Here is an 18,469-nt window from a genome sequence, read left to right as displayed (position 1 = left end):
GAGGATTTTACTTAACAAAATTGTTTTATATGCATGAGGTTTGAGAGTGGGTGGAAGAGTTTTTTTTTTTTTTTTTTCTGTACATAGCTTTAAAGATTATCACCACCACCAACTGGGTGTATAAAATTGATCTTGCTATCTATATACAGTGTAAATAAATGACATTTGGAGGTGCAACACTAGTGGTTTTAGCTATTTAAGAACAACCTTTAATAAGGCCCAAGATATGTAATTTTGCTAAAGTATAATTAGAATCTGGCATAATTAGAATCTGAGGAGCGGCTACTTAGGGGTGAGTTACATAATTAGCTATGTCCATTCATTTGTTTTCATGACTGTATATTATTCCACCACATGAAAATAATTAATTTTAGTTACAGTCCCGTGTTGACCATTTCCATTATCTAGTTTCCTTTTTTCGGGGGGTGGGGGAGTCATTATTACTGATATTCTTATAGATAATGGTGCTGTGAACATTCTTTTATTATAGTAAAATACACATAAAATAAAATTTACCATTTTAAGCATTTTTAAGTATACAGCAAAGTGGTGTTAAGTACATTCAACACTGTGTGCAACCATCACCACTGTCCATCTCCAGAACTTTTTCCCATACTGAAACTGTACCCATTAAACAGTAATTCCCCATCCCCCACTCCCCTCCCCACCCCCTAGCAACCACTACTCTACTTTCTGTCTCTATTAATTTGTCTATTCTAGGTACCTCAATTAAGTGGAATTATCAATATTTGTCCTAATGTGTCTGGCTTATTACACTTAGCATAATGTCTTCAAGGTTCATCCATGCTGTAGGATATACCAGAATTTCCTTCTTTTTAAAGGCTGAATAATATCCCTTTGTATGTATATACCACATTTTGCTCATCCATTCATCTGTCAGTGGACACTTAGGTTGCTCACACCTTTGGCTATTGTGAATATAATGCTGCCATGAATACTGGTATACAAATATGTGTTCAAGTCTCTGCTTTCAATTCTTTTACGTGTACATCCAGAAGTGGAATGCTGCATCATACAGTAATTCCATGTTTAATTTTTTGAGTAACTACCATACTATTTTCCACAGGGGCTGGACCATTTAACATTCACACAAGTCAATCCACAAGGGTGCCAATTTCTCCATTTCCTCTCTAACACTTTTGTTTTCTGTTTTTTTAGATAATAGCCATCCTAATGGATATGAAGTGGTATCTCATTGTGGTTTTGATTCACATTTCCCTAATGATTAGTGATGTTGAACATATTTTCATGTGCTCATTGGCCATCTTCTTTAGAAAAATGTCTTAAAATCTTTTGCTCATTTTTGAATTAGGTTGTTTGTGTTTTGTTGTTGTTGTTGTTCAGTTGTAGGAGTTCTTTATGTATTTTGGATATTAATCCTTTATCAGATATGTGATTTACAAATACTTTCTCCCATTCTATGGGTTGTCTTTTTACTCTATTGATAATGATTATTTCTTTACATGTCTACAGAGTGATTATTCTTGTACATGTCTCCAGAGTCCTTATGTAAGCGCTTATCTAGAGAATATACTAGGAGTTGCATTTCTGGTTATTGTATCTTCAGCATTTCTAAATTTTACCAAATTGTTTTCCAAAATAGAGGTACCAAGTTACATTCTCACCAGTAGTTCCCCTAGACACATATTCTTAGTCATACTTGATATTATCAGAATTTTTAAAATTTTGCCCATCTCACAGGTATGAAATGATATGTCCTTATGGTTTAATTGTAGGTGTGAATACAAAATGGTACAGGCATTTTGGAAAACAGTATCTTTTAAAATTAAACCTTACTTTCCATAAGACACAGCACTCCCAGTCCTAGGTATTTACCCAAGATAAAAGAAATTTATGTCCTGTACATGAATATTAAGAGTAGCATTATTTGTAATAGACACAAAGTAGAAACAACCCAAATGTCCATCAACTGATGAATAAAAATGTGGTATATGCATACAGTGGAATATTATTCAGTAATAAAAATGAACTACTGATATATGCCACAATATTATGCTGAGTGAAAGCCACACCAAATACAAAGTAACACAAAAGACTACATTATTGGATGATCTCATTCATATGAAATTCTAGAAAAAGGTAAAACTATAGTGACCGAAAGCAAATAAGAGGTTGCCTGGAGCTGGGATTGGGGATTGACTGCAAAGGGGCGTGAAGAAACTACAGGTTGATAGAACCGTTTCGTGCCTTGATTGCAGTATATACAAATAACAAATTTAATCAGACTGTATACTTAAAAATGAGTCAATTTGACTGTATGTCAATTATATTTTAGTTAAGTTACTTTAAAAAATTACAGGTTAAGTTCAAATCTCTCTTGATTGTGAACATATTTTACTTCTGAAATAATTAACACAACAAACAAACAAAAGACCTATGGAGATGCTTTCAGAAATTGACAAGTACCCAGGCCTTTCTCTATATTTCTCATATATTTCATGAAAGCTGAAACTTGTAAACATGAAAAGATTTGAATGAACCAGGCTGTGGCTGATGAAAAATCCTTGGAATCATACATCAGCATCTCTCCCCAAATCTTTCAATAGCTTACAACGCTTTTCAACTTCCTTCAGCACAGGTTTCCAAAGTAAAATATTCTGTTTTGATATAAGTATCTAATAAGGAGTTTGCAATTAACATATACACACTACTATATATAAAATAGACAACGGACAAGGACCTACTGTATAGCAGGGGTCCCCAACCCCCGGGCCACAAACTGGTACGGGTCTTTGGCCTGTTAGGAACCGGGCCGCACAGCAGGAGATGAGCAGCGGGCTGGCCAGCAAGCAAAGCTTCATCTGCCGCTCCCCAGGGCTCCCTGTCGCTTGCATTACCCCCCGAACCATCCCCCTCACCCCGCCCCCAGTCCGTGGAAAAACTGTCTTCCACGAAACTGGTCCCTGGTGCCAAAAAGTTTGGGGCTGGTGCTATATAGCACAGAGAACTATACTCAGTATTCTGTAATAATATATATGGGAAAAGAATATGAAAAAGAATATATAAACATATATGTATAACTGAATCACTCTTCTGTACACCTGAAACTAATACAACATTGTAAATCAACTATATTTCAATAAAAATTTTAAAAAAGTATCTAGTTATTTGCTTGTATTTTAAGATTCAGTTCCTTTTTCTAAATAGTGAACTTCTGAATAGCTTATATTTCCTCATACTCAGTTGCTTGGATTCCAAAGAGTGATCCCTCACACAGAGCATTAAACAGTGACTTTCTTCATTCTTATTTAATTTATCTGAAAAATCTCAGGACATTCTCTTGTCAAAAGAAATATTACTTGATTTTTTTTTTTGTCCAATTAGCGAATAAGGAAGGGTAGAGACACATAACAGTCATACAGTGGTACCATTATATTAATGTTTTTGAACAGGTACTGATTAATTTTGTCCAAAATTTTAAAAATAATAAGACCTAATTATAGAAAGCAGGTAGAAACTTATGAAAAGCAGTTTTAAAGATACTCTTACTGTACCATAAAAGGCAAGAGATATTCTGAGAATGCAGATTTAAAAAAAAAAAAAAGATGAAAAAAAATGAATGGCAAGTCTGTGTGCTCGTCCCCATGACAGAAGTCAGGAAAAGCAAAATCTAAGCTTTGGTTTGTGGGAGAGAAGTAAAGCACATGTTGTAAGTAAGGCTGGTATTGTGCTTTTCCTTTCTAAAGAAGAGGGGGGCAGCTTTATAGTATGGGCTATCATATAAATAACAGAGTACTTTGTTATTTTGTAGTTAGTTAACCAGTATTTATAACAACGTAGATTATTTTTCATATGTGCTATTATATAAAAGCCATCTCCCCCCTGCTCTCCACCCCATTTTTCCCTATTTTCCTCCCTGTTTCTTGTTTTAGTATTACAATGTTCTGTATTTGGCAACTAGCTCATCAGGCCCTCAAGGACTAAAGACATATGTTTTTGTTTTTGTTTTCTGCGGTACGTGGGCCTCTCACTGCCGTGACCTCTCCCGCCGCGGAGCACAGGCTCTGGACGCACAGGCCCAGCGGCCATGGCCCACTGGCCAAGCCGCTCCGCAGCACATGGGACCCTCCCGGACTGGGGCACGAACCCGCGTCCCCTGCATCGGCAGGCGGACTCTCAACCACTGCGCCACCAGGGAAGCCTGAGACATATGTTTTATTTCTCTTTATCCCTGCAAAGCATCTAGCACAAGGCTCCACAGAAAATAATCAATAAATGTGGCCAACTTGCTGCCCAAATACTAGCTAAAATGTATTTATATGTATATAAATACTTCTCAGATTCCCTAAAATTATTAGGGATAATTGGATATTCAGAGTTTTATTTGAATATTAACTGCTTATAAACCCCCTTCCATGGTCATCAGCCCTCCTTCTTAAAGTTCTGCCATGCCTTCATTAGTACGGTTTCATTGGACAGGAAAATCAGTTTGTAAGATAATCACTCACATTCAGTCACAGTAGCCACATTGTTTTGAACAACAGTCTCATACAGGGTCGAAATCCCCTTTGAACAAAGCTTTTATAGAGTAAAAAGGCATTTGTCTTCAAGCTTCCTAATTATATTCACTAAATGCTGTTCATGTTGTCAACTTTCCCCCACTGTGAGAATTACAAAATCAGTCATAAGATTAAACTCAGAAAATGACTAAAGCAATTCACAGAATACTAAGCCAGCTGGGTTCATTTAAATCCTCTATGGAAACAGTCTTTGTGGTGAACCTAGCAAGACCTACAGCTAGTCCCATAAATCATCATTTTTTTGGTCTGCTCCAGTGCTGAAATTATTTATTGCCACTCCTGATATATGGGAGACTCATCAAGAACCAAAAAAAAAGCTTTTTTATAAACTAGAGAATTATTCATCTCTGCCAGCCATACTATCCAATAGAACAGTTAACTATATCCATTATTGTTTAGTCACAATGACTTCAATGAGTATCTTTACGGCACAGTATTAAGTTGACTGTGTTTTTCATATCAATGTAAGAAGATAAAATTTTAAAAATGAAATAAAATACAGATGTATTCGTTGTTTTTGTTTCCTTGAAATGAGTCTGTATTTAATGAGTCATAAACAAAGCCATACATGAGTCCCCTACTGGAAACAAATTATACCCCTCACTATAGTTCTCTATACAAATATATATTGTTGGCTTTTTAAATAATTATTATTGGCAGAAGATAAGGAGCATAATATGACAACTCATACTTTGCATTTTTAAAAGCTCTTTACAAGTTTGTCAATTTACATGTAAGAAGTATTTAACTCAATCTTATTTCTCTCTGATCATCCAATTCTGAAAACCATTGCTGAAACTTTCTCACTCCTTCATTCTCTCTCTTATTTTGTCTCTCAATCTCTCTCTCCCACTCTCATTCTCTCTCTACACACACACACACACACACACACACACACACACACACACACACACACTTTTTGATTGGGTCTGGCTTTTAATTCCTTTTTCTCAGTCCTTCCCCTAACATAAAACTTTCAAAAATTGGAATCCCTTCCATATCAAAAAGATCATGTGTTTGCGTAGGGGAGTACAGTAACTAGGCATAACTAGTCCACAAGGCAAGTGTGTATGTATGTACAATATATATTCATGTTACCCCTCATATCAAGTTATCTAGACTAATGGAAGGCAGATTTAACTGTAACACAGAGGAGTTAAAACCAGGGCTAGCAGCATAGGCATCACAATATTAAGAATTACAGTTAAGAGTCTTGGGTGTGTGTGTGTCTGTGTGTGTGTGTGTGTGTGTGTGTATGTGTTTAGAGGACAGAACATTTTCACATATATAAGTAAAATAGAAAAAAATATTGAGAGGGAAAAAAAATGTTTCCAAAGCAGCCTGTATTGACAAGGAATACTAATCAAGTCTGTATCAGACAAATTACATTTATAAACTACTGTTCTCCAGAGAATTTAATAAACTGAAAATTGGGGGAATATATGTGATAATATCTAAACAGATGCAATCAAATTCTGAGAAAACAAACAAGTGTTACATTTAAAGTATTAGCTGACTAATTTGTAGCAATGAAGGTAAATTAATGAATATTTCAACTTAGAGAAAAATCTTTAAATAAGCTCATGGAAACTCTGTATTTTTAGAGGGAAGCAGGAAAATAAATGTGTGAGTCTGTTTCTTTTCATCAGAGCTCAAGATTTCAAAAAAGGTATTCTCATAGACATATATTTCATAACTATACCAATTTGAAGTACGTCTACAAAATAGGTTAATCCCTGTGCCTAACATGATCATATAGTTTTACCCCTGCTGATATAGCAGTCAGTCTTTTCTCCCATCTCAATTCTGTAACATAGGCTACAGAGAATAAGAAAGATACAATGCATCTCCACATTAACATAAATCTGGAAAATGTTGTGACCATTTGGAATAATTGAGATATCTATCTTAGAAGAAAGCACCTCTAAAGACAGAAACACACACTACCTTCATCAAGTTTTCTTTCTACTTAAGGAGTCAATCTGTATGTGCAGACCACTATAGTATAGGGATATAAAGAGACTAGGTACCTTACATCTTAGAAGTGGAAAAAAAGCTGATTTTCAAACTGAAGGACAATCTTCAAAGCATTTGGTAGCGTATTCACGGGATTACAAAATTAGGGAGACGGGCTCACATGTTCCCAACTCTTAGAGGGCTGTATTTTTAAAAAGAGAACCTCAGAAGTAGCCTGTGTTTCCCTCAGATTTTTAAATGGCATGAAGGACACTGGAGGTGAGGACTCTGGATTGGATTTCTGAGCTGGTATCCACACATCTTGATTACTGGAGAAATGAGATGACTGAAGCAATCTTTCAGTATTACCATTTGCCCATGTGCACAAGTCCACATGCACTGATTAATAATATGTGCTTGAGGACATATAATTAATAACATATGGGAATTAAAAGAACTTATGGAGAATTGTTTCTTTAAACAAATAAATTTAGAGTTCTTTAAATTTAAACATTTCTGCATTTACTGACTTAAGTAATATTAATGCTTGCTCTTTGAAAATCACAACTTTGGGTATACTGATTTTTGTGAAGAACTACAGGAAACAAAACCCTTGACAGTTATAAAAACTGAATCTAAAATGTCACCACTGACATAGTCACACAAGAGTTGAACATTCATCTTTTCAACACTGAATGGTTCTCAATGATGAGAACCCATTAAGCACAATACAATACAACACAAAGGATTTAAATAAAGGTCGACCATCAAATAAGCTGAACAAAGAAAACCATTTAACATTAAGAATGATATCCTGTCCTTATGTCATTCTATGGTGCTTAGTTATTTCAGAGGTCAACAATGGTGAATGTTCTTGTTTCAACTTAATATAATGAGGCACAGACAAAGCCTTAACTTGAGATGTTTGTGTCTATTGGTCATGAATTATGAACGAAAGATATGGTGTATCACTATTTTATGTGGTGACATTTTAAAATGCAAAGTAACATGAGTGACCACCTCTGTATTTTGCTGTAGCTTTAGATCTTATATCACTGATTATAACAGGTGAATCATAGAGATCACCAGCTGAAAACTCTGCTGCAAAGATCCCACAGGAAGGAAGGCTAAAAGGACCCACAGGGAAAAAAAGGAAAGCTTGGTAAGAGGACCTAACATTCCATCCAACCCTGTTCTTGACAGAGAATCTAATCTTCCCTTACACAGAATTGTTCCAGGACAAATTATCTCCCTCAAAGCAATTTTCTTCCTAGCAAATTATCAATCACATCTCCCCCAAATCCAAATAATGCCATACACTGTCTTATAGGAAAAAGCATATTTGAGTGAAGCAAAAGAGATCATCAAATTCTAAAAACTACCTTGAGCCACTGAAATAATTTGAAAAGTGGGAATTCTAACTTTGCCTCCAATACTGAGTGATCCTGGGTAAGCCATCTCTCTGGAGAACAGATGTTCATTTGTAGAAAATATGTATTGAGAAGAGCAGCCAACCCTGCCTCCACAAAACTGATATGGTCTGAGAGCCTGTACATACAAAGCAAGTGATTGCTCTATAATTATGCAGATTATTAGGTGTTATTTTATTACAAATATATAGGTTCCATTACCCGGATACATTAAAATCTATTAGAGGAAGACAAACTTTCTATTAATATTCCTCCAATGACTTCTAGTTCAATTTGAATAATAAAAAAGAGAGATTCTTCATTTTACAAGCTACTGGAGAGTCAAGAAAGTGCACCTGTGATTTTCCCCATTTTCAGTACTCTGTAAGGGGCAGAGTTGGTTCTGTAATGCCTCCAGGAAATGAGCCACATATGACTAAACCTTCTGTTACAATTTAGCGAGAGGCAGTGTGTTGCAAGGTGTTGGACACAGAAAACCTAGATTTAGGCCCAAACTTGGACATTTACTAGCTTTCTGATCTTGAAAAAAATTGCATAACCTCACTGGGTTTTAGTTTTCTAATTTGCAACATGGCGTTAATAATAATAAACCTCTCTGAATCACAAGGGATACATCTAAACTGTAAAAGCAAAGGCAACCAAGTGTGTAGACTAGTGACCAGGATTTATTGACCTTTGCTAAGGTGCCTTTCAGTATATTCTACAGTGCTTATTTTCAACAATATCTTTGGTTTTAAATTAATAGTCCCATATTTATTTATTAACCCATATTTGAGGGTGAATTTTTGGTTTATATTGATAGCAAATAATACATTTTTATGTTTTTACAACTAAACCATAGCATAGTGTTACACTTACATATTTAATACTTTCACTGGTAAAAATATACACTCTATATCTGTGAGACACTAAATTCACTTAAAAAAATGCTAATACTTATATTGAACACTCACAACAAGTCCTTTTATTTAATCAAATTGCCTACCTTTCATTCAATAGTAATCTATTGAGGGCTTCCTACACAATAGACACTGGAGATAAAATGTAGAATAAAATAATAACCACCCTCCATGAGTTCTGAGTCTTTAGAGAGAAAGAGAGATAAAATAATTAAAGTGCAGTGTGAACAGTCCTACAATAATTATACTCACAGTGTGTAGTGGTAACCAGAGAAGTAGAGCTAAAGGGTAAAAACCAGATGAAGAAGAGTAGCAAAGGACATTATAAAAATGCAAAAGGCAAGCTGTTCCAGTTACATGTTTTTAAAAAAAGGGTGAGAGAGAGAAAGCGTAATCAGGAGGCCAAGACTCTACCTCTAGTTTCATAACTAAAGTGACCAACTGTCCCAGTTTGCCTAGGACTGTCCCAATTTTAGTAGTGAAAATCCTGAATCCCAGGAAAGCTCTTAGTCCTGGGTAAACCAAAACAGTTGGTCGCTATATCCAGCTTTATGAACCTGACTGTCACCTAGTAAGAAGGTGGCTGTCTGCAATTCAGAAAGTAAGTCCTCACCATATACCAACCAGGCTAGCATCTTGATCTTGAACTTCCAATCTCCAAGACTATGAGAAAATAAATTTCTGTTTTTTTTTGTTTTTTATGACTTATTTTTTTTTTAACATCTTTATTGGAGTATAATTGCTTTACAATGGTGTGTTAGTAAATTTCTGTTGTTTAAGCCACCCAGCCTACAGTATTATTTTATGGCAGCACAAGCTGACCAACACACCAACCAAAGTATTTCACTTCTCTAATGGTCAGTTTTCTCATCTGCAGGCTGAAGGGGTTAGATTAGATACTTTCTAATGTTGAGGTTCTAAGTTTAGATAGAGATAATCCACATCATTTCAGCTAAAAACTATTAGATACTGTAAAATTTTTAGAATACTTAGATGTAACTTTTTGCTTAGATCTTTTATAGATTTTCTCTTGAATTACAAATTTCTAAATTGTGCTTCCATAGACAGCAGTCATTTTCCTTACAAATCACATTTTCTGGTACATTATATTTCACACTGAAACTGAACCTAATTCACTCTACATCTTACAACTTCTCTAGGGGAGATAGATGCCTTCTTTTGTATATTTGGGGAGATATTTGTAATACTCTGCCACTAATACCATGTGATGACCTCTAGGAAATAAGGCCTTTACGTTACATTCACTTTATATAAATGATGAATCTTAGAAAAAAGTAGCAAAATTACATTACTCTATTAACCCTACTAAATTAAAGTTAGATATCTAAAATTTTCTCCACAGTAAAACTAAATGTTTTCTTCAGGTTCTTTGTATGCCATATTTAACATCTGTACAAAAACACATCATTATACCATATCATAATTTGTTATGTCTCTCTGTCCAACTAGAATGACTGGAAAGTCACAGTATGGGTGAAGGAGATATTAACTCAAGGCAGAAAAACAAAGGTTTTTGGCCTTCATAAGTTATAAAATGGGCTGTGAGTGATTTTCAAAAAAAAAAAAAAGTTACAGAGGCAAGATACTGAAGCTAGGGCTTCCCTGGTGGCGCAGTGGTTGGGAGTCTGCCTGCCGATGCAGGGGACACGGGTTCGTGCCCCGGTCTGGGAAGATCCCACATGCCGCGGAGCGGCTGGGCCCGTGAGCCATGGCCACTGAGCCTGCGCATCCGGAGCCTGTGCTCCACAACGACGGGAGAGGCCACAACAGTGAGAGGCTCGCGTACCGCCAAAAAAAAAAAAAAAAAGATACTGAAGCTAGTATACAAATTACTCAAAATCTTCTCACAACCTGCCTACCAATGTTATTTGTTTCCAACATACACCCAATATTCCAGGCAGTGTAGTTTTCTAATTCATCTTCAAACACATCATGATTATTCCTAGTCATATACCACCATTAAAAAGAACTACTACCATTTTTAACACTATAATTCTTCAAAGTACTGTGACAAAGATCGTTTTATTTGACCCTGAAAACAACCCTATGAAAATAAAAAAGGGTCACTGTATATTTCCTCATGTATAGATGAGGAAACAGGTTTGGAGAGAGTAAGTGACTTGGCCATAAAAATTTAGCTAGTGATGGGCAAAATGGAAGCTAAAATGTAAGTTCTAAGGCCAGTGTTCTCCCATCTTGTAAGGTTATGGCTTCTTCCCTTCGTATAACTTAATTATACCTATCCTTCAAGATCCTTCTGTTCTAATTTATGAGTACCACTCACCGCCACGCCCATCACCAAAAATTCCTCCCTCCTGAAGTCCTGCTAATCTGAAAGTAATCTCAATGGCCATTAATTTTTATATTCATTGCTAGAAGTATATTGTGACATTACATAATATTCTGTATGTATATTTCCTGGCTACTCAACTGTATCACAAGCTCCTTGAGCTTTCTGTGTGTCTTCTGTAATGTTTGTATCCCCTGGTATACCGACCATCTGTTTTGTTTTGCCTTTGTTTGTTCAGGCCTGGCTTTTATCCCTTCATCTGCCCCTAACCTTCGGTATCCTCATCCTTGGTAACAGCCTCCTTTAGGGCATGACCAATCATCCATCACAGTAGTCTTGGTAGCACTGTCAATCAAGGTTCTTTGCCCTCCCTTGGACAAAGGGTATTCTGATAATCTACGCCAGGCCAATTGGTCTCTCTTTCTAATTAGAATTTGAATCAAATACAAGGAAAGGAGGAAGAAAATGGAATATACCCCAGAGGCAACTTCCTGGAAAGACTTTCCATTCATTCCTGCTCTCTGCATTCTCAAAGCTGACATAGTTGCTACTCTTTTAAAGGCCAAGTTCTTCAGCCTTTCCTCAGTTTCTGGCTGAGCTCCTTATAAATTCTACTTTTTGCTTAAATCAGGCAGAGTCACTTTCTGTTGCTTGCAAACAAAGATCCTTATCTGATATACCCACAAAGCTTAGTGTCTAGGGAGTGCTAAGTATTTTTAAATGTTTCATTCTTATGTAGATTATATGTTATTACACACTGAAAACATAAACAACAAATGGCCCTGAAGTACAACACTGCTATTGGTTAGAATTTTAATAACCAACAGGCAAGCAGGGGCCAAGCTAACATTGGAAACTCATCTGCATAGAAATGATTTTTATTACAGTTCAGCACCCTGGACTGGTGACTCACAAAGTGATAATACACTGCTGCAAATGAACAAAGTATTTTGTGGTGAGGGTAGTACTTATAGTAATGGTACCCTTTAGTGATATTTGACATTTAAGTTAACCCGTCTGTTTTCCTTTTCTTCCCAAATATTATAGGAGCTAATTGTGACCATCTGAATTTTTAATATTACTTTACTACAAGAAACATCTGATAAGTTTAACTGCTTATGTTGTGGTTCCTTTTTAACTAGGTGAATATTTTAACATAATCTATAGCTTCATGTGAAAAGCAGTAGATTACAGTTTTAAATTCACTGAGAAAAGAAATTATCATTAGAATATTAATTAGGTAAATGGTATCATTTTCAAAGCATAATCAGTGCCCTGCAAAGAAAGTTCTCTCTGCTATTTTTTTTAACAGCAACAACAACAACAAAAAAAAACAAACACTGAGAGAAATCAACCAAGTAATCTTTTACAACATAACTGGAATTTAACACCAATTCTAGCTAATCATACATCAGTAGTTAACTCAGTTTCGAACAGTTTATAAACCTAAGCTAACTATTTCTATGTACTTCAGTAAATTTCTGTCATTTTAGACATTTACATCTACTCAGAATCGTTTGTATTCCAGGAGCATCCTTTTAATCCTAGATATTGTGGGAATATCATACATCTATATGATATTTCTTTCTTAATGACAAGTATTTCCCTGAAGATAAAAATCCTACTGAAAAGTGGGAGAGGGCAGAAGATTTTTAAACATTCACTTCTTTCTCTTTTAGAACATCTATTACTACATGCTAGTATTTCCCATAAGATTATTTTTTATTTTATTTGAAGTTGGCAAAAATCTTTGTGCTGAATCCTTTGAGCATACCTCTAAGTGATAGATGTCAGACCTGCGCTGTGTGGAAGAACTTTTATTTGACAGGTAGATGACAGGAAGAAGCCTCTCTCCAAAATACAAGATGCAACTGTACAATCCTTCTGTGAGATTAATATAATTTTTTGTTCCTATGTATAAATGACATATTCATTCTTGCCTCAAAAATATCAGTTCATGTAATTAATTTGAATAGTGTGAAATTAAGACACTTAAAAAAGGTACATATTTGTTCAAATTAGGATAATTTGTTTTAAATGTCTTTTTTATATGAATTAAATGTGAAATAGGTAACAATACAAATTTCCAAATGATATTTTCTCTTAATTTATAATATTTTTGTAATCGCCAACCAAGAACACTTTAAGATTCACTCACTGTGCCTATAGTGTATACTCTAAACAAGTAGCATCTTGATAAAAGATGCTTTTACTAGTGTTGAGTATATGATGTGCAATAAAATGAAAAAGTCTTAAATATTTAGTTTATCCTACAAATTGGGGTGTAAGTTATTCTAATTTATTACAAGCATAGCCTTATTCTTGTTGGTATTATCGAATAATTGCACATGTCCCCTAATATCATAAGAAGAGGGACCAAAAATATTTTTTTGACAAAAATCTAGCATGCCAGACCATCTTCCCTATCTTCCTTGCTTTCTTTCCTTACACCCCTCAAAAATAAATCGGGAGTAAACAGATACAATTTCATTATGCATCCTAGTATCTACAAATGTTATTCTTTATGTCTGTCCAGGTGAGAACTACCAGGAGCAAATCATTTTTGATACATATTAAAATGCTAGTCCATGTACATGTAATGCACATCTATTTAATGCATGAATAGAAAAGAAATTTATATCCATTCCTAGATTGGGGATTCTTGTAATAATATACTTCAAGAACTAACGAAAGTTCTGTAATGTTTTCAGAGGTGAAAGAAAAAAAAAAAAGTGAAACAACGCTGAGATGTCAAAGATACATCGCTTGTTTTCAGACTTATTTTTGTCTCCAGCTTTCTTACAGGCCTTCCCCTCAGAGTCTGTTCAGTTTTCTTGTGTAACAGACAGATCTTTTCCTTTAATAAGGTGGTTTGCGCTAACCTAGAAATGGACATATACCATCACTTTTGCACTTGTCTGTTTCTTTGTTTACTTTTCACAAGAATGAAAGCGTAATCAAAACAATAAAACGATTATCACTTGATTTTTAAAAAAACTTTTAGTTAATGCACTAGATACCTAGTATAAGTTTAATAACACAACACTATTCAACAATAGAGAGTATTATTTTCTTGGAGGAGAAAAAGCAAAGCATATTCAGAAGGCAATTTCTGGCTATCACCTCATTGAATTTAGCTCCTCAAATACTTTTTGGAGAGACATAAAGTAAGTTTGAAGGGACTGAAATACAAGATTGCATCTACTTTATAAAAGCAATTTTTTTTGGACCTAAAAACTCCAGAAAGATTTGATCAGCAAGAGCTGAGTACTATACTACAAAAGAATTTGCAGTCTTTGAGATTTTACTACAGTAAGGTTTTAAAAAATCATTTATCTGTTTTAATTTAGATACAATTCACGTGCCATAAAATTCATCCTTTTAAAGGATACTTTTTTGGGCTTACGTACTATTGCTATTTAAACTGACCCCTCTCGTAGATGAGATTATTGCTGTAAATTGGCATTATAAAGTGTTATCTTACCTTACAGAGAAAGTTGATCTTAAAACCCAAAGACTGGGCATTTCTTGAGCCTGAGTTCATGTAGTTTCCAACCAAAAGAACTAACTCTAAAAGTCTGTTAAAGCTTTCACTTTTCTTCAGTTCTTCACAGGCCAGAGTTACTGCTATGATGCTTGGTTTGATGTTGTTTACGTGTTCTTCAAATGTGAGCTTGAAAAGAATGCTATTGAGACGAGGACGCAACATTTTCACTGAGCTCATCTGTAAGATAAGGAATGCTGTATAAGAATATATATATAAAGTCCGTTATTTTTCTCTCTAGTGGGGATCATTTTAGAGACAATACTGTAAAACTTCTGAATAAAATGAATTCTCTCTGGGTTTTAACAAATATTATTCTACTTTGTTTTAGACATTTCAAAGGAATATTATTTTCAAAGTTTAAAGAAATAGCTGTTCAGTTTTAAAGGAATAAATGAAATCATCCTTACTGCATTAAGAAAATATTATTGAAGCTAAACAGTTGCTGTATGTTAACTGCATAATCATTAGTCATCAATAGCATTTAAACTGCCAAAAATCAGTCCCTGAGGCAAACTACGAAAATGTACAAACATGACATTGAGTTGAGTGAATAGTTGGGCCACATATAAAAAATGTACACGATGACAGAAAATGTAAGTGCAACCACATTTCCTAAAAAAAATTTACATATCAGTATGCTGTCTGAAACCAGAAGACTAGCTCTGATTGAGCATTTAATAATTTTAAACCTATGATTTCTATTAATAAAATGTATTAATTATTTATATATGCTCTAAAGAATTTCACCTACTTGGCAGAATGTTGATGTTAAATAATTAAGTTATGGTAAAATCACATGAACTTACTTTTAAGTACATTATTCAAGAATTCTATATTGGTTTTCTTCAAAACAGTTCAACTTAGGTTTTAATTAATTGTTTCATAGTATCGGTGTACATTCTCTATTCCCTTTGGTATAGCTCCTACGATAATAATTTCTTTTAGTCTTTAATTCCCCAAAACTCCAAGTCATTTCACTAGTTTTTATTCACCAAAGGAATTCTGGGAGACAGGTGAGGGGAGGGTAGACACATAAGTACATAAGCACACACACAATGAAATTATTAACAATCCTGATTACATTTATTCTTTTTACACATATAGCTTAGTTTTCTTCTTAAATACAAATGCCAGGCACAGTGTAGGCATGAGATATCTGTAGACAACATGAAAAGCATTTGACAGCATAAACAAGAGTCCTTAAGCTACAAAGAACCCTTCAAAAGCAGCAAAATGAGCTGCTGAATAGACCCTATCTGCTCTAATACAAAAGCAAAGCATAATTTATCATTCTAACTCTTTGAAATGAATTTTCACATTAACCATGGGTGTCTGCCTGTCCAAAAATTAACCTTTGCCGTCTGCTAATCCCCCATATGCTTTCATGCTTTTTATAGGCAGATTATGCTGGGAATATCCGCCTGTTACTATATCTACATAAGTCAGATCACTTATCAATAGCTTTTTTTTAATACGATCAGGGTAGTATTCAAAGCATTCTACTGGGACTTCTCTGGCAGCGCAGTGGATAAGACTCTGTACTCCCAATGCAGGGGCCCAGGTTCAATCCCTGGTTAGGCAACTAGATCCCACACGCATGTCGCAACTAAGAGTTCGCATGCCACAACTAAGGAGCTCTGGAGCTGCAACTAAGGAGTCCACCTGCCGCAACTAAGACCCGGTGCAACCAAATAAATAACTAAATAAAATCTTTAAAAAAAAAAAAAGCATCCTACTGTTTCTTCAGTACTCACATGGTAAGTATAAGACACACCATCTACTCACAAAAAGTGTCCAATATAACTCAAAACTCATAACACAATCACTTGAAAACTATAGCTAGCGATAGAACCAGCCCATGATTCTAAATGGGTAAACAGAAATTAAGTGCTGGAGATGTTCACTGAAAGAAGAGAAAACTTTAAACTCTATGACTACAATGTTTAATGAAGGCTACACAGTAGAGGGGATACAAATGGATAAATAGATGAAAATTAAACAAGTAGAGAGAGAGAAAAAAAGCGAGCGAGCAAACACAAACGGGGACCAAAAGGAAGTTGTGAGAAAAGGTTTATAGGTTAGGAATATATGAGGTATATACCTAGGGGCAGAATTTAGATCAAAGTACCTTAAGATTCCATGTAAAGGCCATAAAATTGGAAGCTAACCACACCAAAGTCTATGTCTCCATGAATGTGCAAATCTCCATGTGTATGTTTGTGTGGGAATCTAAGTTTCTATGTCATTTTCTGCCTTCATTTATGCCTCTACCACTGTCTCCAAATCCTTTCCCACTTAATTTTTCCTTTATTTTCACTGCTAACTGGCTATCATTAGCACAGAAGCATGTTTCCTATCATTTTATGTGTTTAGGAAGTAGTGGTTTTTCAGTCTCCCTGATGGTTAAAAAAGCCATAGAACTACTTTGACCAGGTGCTAGTCACCAAATACCTGTCCTTCTGCCCATGCTCTGTAGGACTTGTAGGAACCCTGCTCACCAGGGTGGCCTTGGTCTGAGATCCACAAGGAATTTAAACCCTAGGCTTACATAGATTTTCTTTTAGTCTTGCTTCAGTTCTAATACCACTTGTTTTCATTCATATTTGTATCCTTTCTGGGCTTTGTATTTCAATCCTTGGCCTACAAACCCAAAGAGCAGGGATTTGATCTTTTTTTCAATACCAGCTCCAACCAAAATAATGGCCAAAAGTGTACTTTAGTAATTATAATAACAATAATAATGGCAAATGCCATTTATTGAGTACTCTGTGCCAGACATTTTTCTACAGATGTGTTATATACATATATGCAGATTTGATTCTCAAAACAACCCTAGGAAAAGGTTATTAGCCTTAGTCTCATTCTAAAGATGAGGAAAGTGAGACACAGAAATACTAAGGAACTAGCACAGAGTCAAATTGTATGTTGAAGATCTGGAGATTTGAACTCAGGCATTCTGGCTACAGAATCCAGACTCTCAACCACTACACCACGCTGTCTCTTGAGTCATACCGAGAGCAGTATGTATGAGTGGCTGAAGGAGAGATTAGGGGCAGGGATACCATTAGTTAAGTCTTCAAATGGTCTTAGAAACAGGTAATGACCTAGGATGTTGACAGTAGGAAGGGAAAGGAAGCAATAGATACAAGAGGCAGAATTAAGGAAGAAGCAGTGGGACTTAGTAAATGACCAGTTATGGGAGGAGAAAGTCAAAGATGGCTCCAAGGTGTAAAGTCCTTTGTGAGGTAAAATGTTGTTGGCATTAATGAAGGCTGAAGGAGATGCTGATTTGATGCCGTTTACTGTTTGTTTTTTTTTTGTTTCAGAGAATGAGGATAGATGAATTTGCTTCCCCTGATCTGCTGCCTACACTTCAGTAAGCTAATCAGGGACTAAGGCAGTGGGGGCCGGTAGGGTACAGCTTAGTAGCAAATTCAACCAAAGGACTGAATCTAGAAACTTTTGCATAGTTAGTTATACTGTGTGAAACTAATCCACCTAATTTTTCTGCTTCAGTTTCCTCATTTGTAAAGTAGGGGAAAGTCCTGTCGAGCAGTCTTGTTTTGAGAATTAGGTAGGAGCCAAATAAATGATCCAAATATATTCTTTCTTTCTGTTTTAGTCTCTGCCTCTAGAGTTATGGAAAGGTGAGGTTAACAGTGTGAGATTCAGAAGTGAAAAATATTACTTGGATGTTACCAAGACATTTTTATTAGCATTTAAGTGAACTTGGTTCACCATCCTCTCAGACACCAGTGTATTTT

General features: G+C 35.3%; 1 protein-coding gene across 6 annotated transcripts in view; it reads right to left on the bottom strand.

Annotated features, from left to right (window-relative positions):
• DIAPH2 (diaphanous related formin 2) overlaps nucleotides 1-18,469 on the bottom strand; it is an 891,299-nt gene that overhangs the window by 431,118 nt on the left and 441,712 nt on the right. For all 6 annotated transcript variants that reach the window (XM_079910016.1, XM_079910017.1, XM_079910018.1 and 3 more), the window contains one exon: nucleotides 14,643-14,882. In XM_079910016.1, coding sequence (XP_079766142.1) covers nucleotides 14,643-14,882 — 240 coding nt within the window. The remainder of the gene's footprint in view (nucleotides 1-14,642; nucleotides 14,883-18,469) is intronic.

The sequence above is a fragment of the Stenella coeruleoalba genome, assembly GCF_951394435.1.
Source record: "Stenella coeruleoalba genome assembly, chromosome: X".
Lineage (NCBI taxonomy): Eukaryota > Metazoa > Chordata > Mammalia > Artiodactyla > Delphinidae > Stenella > Stenella coeruleoalba.
Note: the sequence above shows the minus strand (reverse complement) of the source record. Positions and strands in the feature narration are given on the sequence as shown.